Source organism: Miscanthus floridulus, chromosome 2 (genome assembly GCF_019320115.1).
Source record: "Miscanthus floridulus cultivar M001 chromosome 2, ASM1932011v1, whole genome shotgun sequence".
Classification (NCBI taxonomy): domain Eukaryota; kingdom Viridiplantae; phylum Streptophyta; class Magnoliopsida; order Poales; family Poaceae; genus Miscanthus; species Miscanthus floridulus.
In genome coordinates, this window is record NC_089581.1 from 102,359,725 (window position 1) to 102,364,259 (window position 4,535).

General features: G+C 49.5%; 1 protein-coding gene across 1 annotated transcript; it reads left to right on the forward strand.

Moving 5' to 3' along the window:
• The first annotated feature begins 2,106 nt into the window (after positions 1–2,106).
• LOC136539272 (protein HAIKU1-like) lies at positions 2,107–3,663 on the forward strand. The gene has a single exon (XM_066531213.1). The coding sequence runs from the start codon at positions 2,244–2,246 to the stop codon at positions 3,192–3,194; it is 951 nt and encodes a 316-aa protein (XP_066387310.1). The 5' UTR covers positions 2,107–2,243; the 3' UTR covers positions 3,195–3,663.
• The last annotated feature ends 872 nt before the right edge of the window (positions 3,664–4,535 follow it).

The following is a 4,535-nucleotide window of genomic DNA, read 5'->3' on the forward strand; positions in this document are numbered from 1 at the left end:
TGCAGGACACTCGAAACAAGGGTTGCAGCTTCTTCAAATGCCCTAGAAACGGGGTGAGTTTTGGTGATTTTCCTTTTTCCTTCATTCTAGCCCTAGCTTGTCTTATTTATTTCTTTTTTTTTGCACAATCCGCAACTCTGTAGCTTCTATAGGTTCCAGAAGGCTTATTTCGATGAATTGGTCGACAAGAAGATCATTAGGATCTGCTGCGAGGAGATTGAGGAACTGGTGGAGGAGGGAGGAGAAGAGCACAGTGAAGGCGCCCATCTGGGGGTGGAGGGCTTGAAGGACCTGAAGACTGAGGCACTGGAGAAGAAGCTTGAGAAGATGATGTCAAAAATGAACTATGTCATTGTTTGTCTTGTGGTTGTTGTGTTTGGAGTAGTTTTCAAATCTATGATGACCTGATGTAGTGACTTTGTAGGACAATGAACCCTTTTATTTCAATGAAATTGGTTGTCCAGTATGCTTGAATGAATGAGTAGTTGGAATTGTGCATTCTTAGTTTCAAATGAATGAGCAGTTGGAGTTGTTTTCAGTGAATGAGCAGTTACAACCAACTTGTAATGAAAAAGAGCAACTGCAAGCTGACATTGAAATAGGGGCTAATTATTTGCCATTACATTACATAAATAAGATGTTCTTGACATTCAAATAGGGGCTGGTTTGCCATCACATAACTGAGATGTTCTTCACTACCAAAATAAGGGCACCATGCTTACTGTTTCTGTGCCCATTTAAGTACATAACATAAATTACATGCCATTGAACACAAAAGTTCCAGATCATTGCATAAAAGACCATCCATGTTCACTTGGCCTTGGCCTTGCCCTTCCCCTTGTCCTTCTCTCCATTCTTCTTAGGTGGTGGAGTTTTCTTCACTTTAGTTGCTAACTGCTTCCTCCTTGGTGTAATTTTCTTCACAGACTCAGGTTGGACTTCATCTTGTGCAAACAGTGCCCTATTATAGGAAAAACATATTTAGTTACCAGCATAGTTTCAATTAACCATCTTAAAGAAGATGAAATGAGTACCTTCTAATTGGTGTTTCTGGTAGAACAGCTTCCAAAGCCATTAGTTCCAGGCCTCCTTCTTCCCTTGCTGCTGCAAATTCATTTCTTGTAGCTTCCATTTCCTCCCTTGCTGCTGCTTTTGCTAGTTCCCTTGCTGCTTCTGCCTTCATTTATGCTTCCTGGGTCTCCCTCTTAGCTTTTGCTGATGCTTCTCTTCCCAGACTGCAAGTGTTTGAGAAGGCCCCCAGATAGTCTTTGTTGATAAATCATCATGGAATTTAGCAAGAGAATACTGATCGTTTCTATCAAACCAGATGTCATGTTGCTGCTCTGCCATGTCCACTGGACCATATTCATCAGCAATATATGGACCAATCTTAACAACTAGCCTAAATGCACTGCCAGGATCGATCCTGGCATTATCATAGACATGGAAAAACATGAGCAAGTACAGACTAAGTACTACACACCTACTGTGGTAAAGTGCTTACCAAGGAGGGCAATCACCAGTGGCCATTGCGACACGGATCAGATGGAGACGTACTACATCAATCGCCTATGAAGAAAATAGCAAAGCAAGACAAAATCAACGAACATTAACCTAATCCCTAACCCTACTCGGCGAGGGCTCTGTGTCCCAGTTACGAAGTAGAGCACGTACCTTCGATCCGTCGATGATGGATGTGCCGAAGAACACCAAGGTTGCCGTCCGTGGTGGCCGTGGCGGTGGAGACGAGCAGGATGGGGGCGACGGGCGGGCAGAGGAAGGAGGCGGCTGCGAATGAAATGGGGAGGGGGAAAAGAGAGAGGGCAACGACGCATCTAATTAAAAGATGGCTGGGGACAGCGAGGTCATTTCCCGTGCCGGTGCAAACGTGTCAGCATGAGCTAACGTGCCACATAGATGAAAGTGGTAAAAATAAAAGGAGTGTGAAATAAAACGACTAAATTTATAAGCGTTATTCTAATAGTACGAACGGTAAATATGTAAAAAGCACTCCTCTGCCGGTGCAGCAACCTACTCCTCGCTCGCTCCGCCTCCGCTCCTCCACTTGCCCCCTCCTCTTCCGTGCGCGTCCCGTCCACCGCCCCCTCCCCCCTCCGCTTACGCCACACCCAGCCAGCCCAATCAACTCGCCGCGGACCTGCGCCCATGCCCTCATCCCCCTGCTCCTCCCAAAATTAACCACCCAATCAATCGGCTCCTCACCCCCGCCCCGATCCGCCCCCATGGATCGCACCACCACCAGCAGCAGCAGCAGTAGCACCACCACCGCCGCCAGCCAGAACCCGCACCTCGGCGTCAACAAGCTCGGCCGCTCCATCCGCAAGGCCACGCCGCCGCCTCCGCAGCAGCCACAGCCCGCCGCCAACCGCCCGCCCCAGCCCCAGCCGCAGGTCTACAACATCAGCAAGAACCAGTTCCGCGACATCGTCCAGCAGCTCACCGCCGGCACCCCGTCCCCGCCGCCGCCGCAGCAGCAGCATCACCACCAGTTCGCCCACCGCCCGCCGCCGCCGCAGCAGTCGCAGCCCAAGACGCCCTCCATGCGCCTCCAGAGGATCCGCCCGCCCCCCATCGCAACCCCCGTCGCCCGGCCCCCGCCGGTCCACCCCAACCACCACGCCGTCCCCCACAACCCCGTCTTCCACCGTCCGCCGCCGCCGCAGCACATGCCCGCTCCCGGCCCCGCCTGGGCTGATTCCCCGGTCTCCGCGTACATGCGCATCCTCGAGAACTCCCTCTTCAGCGCTACCCCGCCGGGCGCCGCGGCCGCGGCAGCGGCCGCTGCTGCTGCTGCTGCGGCGGCGGCGGCGGCTGCAGCTGCGGGACAAGCGCCGCCGCCGCCACACCCTCACCCCCAGCCTTCGCATCCTCATCCCCCGCCTCCGCCGCCGGTGCCGTCGCCCGGGATACTCCCTTCACCAAGCGGCTTTCTCAACCTGCTCTCGCCCATGCCAAGGTCGCCCTACCCGCTACTCTCGCCGGGGTTTCAGCACCCGCCGCCGCTCACGCCCAACTTCCCCGCGCTGTCTCCGTTGCCGGGGACCGGCATCCTTGGCCCAGGGCCCATGCCGCCGCCGCCGTCGCCGGGTCTCTGGTTCCCGCAGTCGCCGTCTGGGCTCCTTTCTCCATCAGGCTTCTTGCCGATCCTTAGCCCAAGGTGGAGAGATATATAGCAAGGCTGCCTTTTCCGCAGCAGCTGCCCCTGATGAGCAAGGCGGCCGTGTAACATTTGACGGTAGGGACGTAGCCACGGTGAGGTCAGTTGGGTCGTCCGCCGGAGTTGGCTGGAGAAACACACAGGTGGGTTGTAACTTTGGACACCGATATTTGTTGCTGCTACTTACTGCTTCTGTGGATGATTAGTCAAGTCTGTCTGTCTGTAAGGTCTCGGTAAAGGAGATTGGTTATATATTTGTAATTGTATAACTGGGGAACGTTTCAATTCATTCACTTTTCTTAGATGCAAATTCTGGACAGATTAAACTGGGCATGTTCTAGTTTAGATTCTCGAGTGACTAGGCTTGCAAATCTGTAATTGTAAACCTGTAGTTCATGAAAGAATAGCTCTTTCTGACAAATCTCAAACTGATGGATATTGTTGTTCTGCCTATTGAGGCATGGAATGTTTTCCCTATTCCTTTATTCTTTTCTTTTCCTTATTACTTATTGGTTGAGAAGATTAATTTCATGGACATAATCTTGGTCAGAAAATCACCATCAAACAAATGTTATTAGTTATCGCTATCATGAACTACTGAAGGGCTTAGTCTTCTTTAAGATTGACACACTGTTGCTATGATTATAAGTTACTACTCACAGGATCATGCTATCCTGTGCTAATTGTGCCCATATATGATACAAAGGTTGCTCTTTTGCTCATTTTGGCAGTTTAGAAGTAGCATTTTATGATTTCTGAATTGGGTCATATGCAGTTCAACATGGCAATCCACATAAGCAGCACTTCTCGGCAGGGACCACATTGTATACCTTTGGCATTTGGATTTCAGATAGAAAATATTGGCTCCTAGTTACTGCCTGGGCTAGCATAGGATAAGATAATATTGTCTTATGCCTATGTCAGGATATTAAAGGAAATCTATTCACATTGTTACAGTTGTACAGACTTTGTATGCGTTACTAGCTTATTTTCTTTCTTACCTACAATAGTTGAAGTACCCATAAGGTTATGCAACACCATAATTGGGCACACACTCCTTTTGTAGCATATCTTTGAAAATTTTCAATGCCCTATAACTGTCTTGATTGATTTTTCTTCAAGTGGTGTCCTTGATGCACACTATGCTTGCTTGGAGTCCCCAAAGTTCAAGTCCTTTTCCTAGTGGGAACTCTCAGGCTATCTGAATGGTCTTCTGGGTTATGATGAACACTATGCCATGAGTTCCAGAAAACAAATGTCTTTCCAGGTGGGAGTTCTCATGCCATGTATATCATTTTGTAGTTATATGCTGTGTGGCATATTATAGTTTTTTTGTGTCCTCTGTTTAGAATTAATA

Coding starts and splice junctions, on each gene's coding strand:
- LOC136539272 (XM_066531213.1), top strand. CDS start 2,244: ATGGATCGCACCACCACCAGCAGCAGCAGCAGTAGCACCACCACCGCC.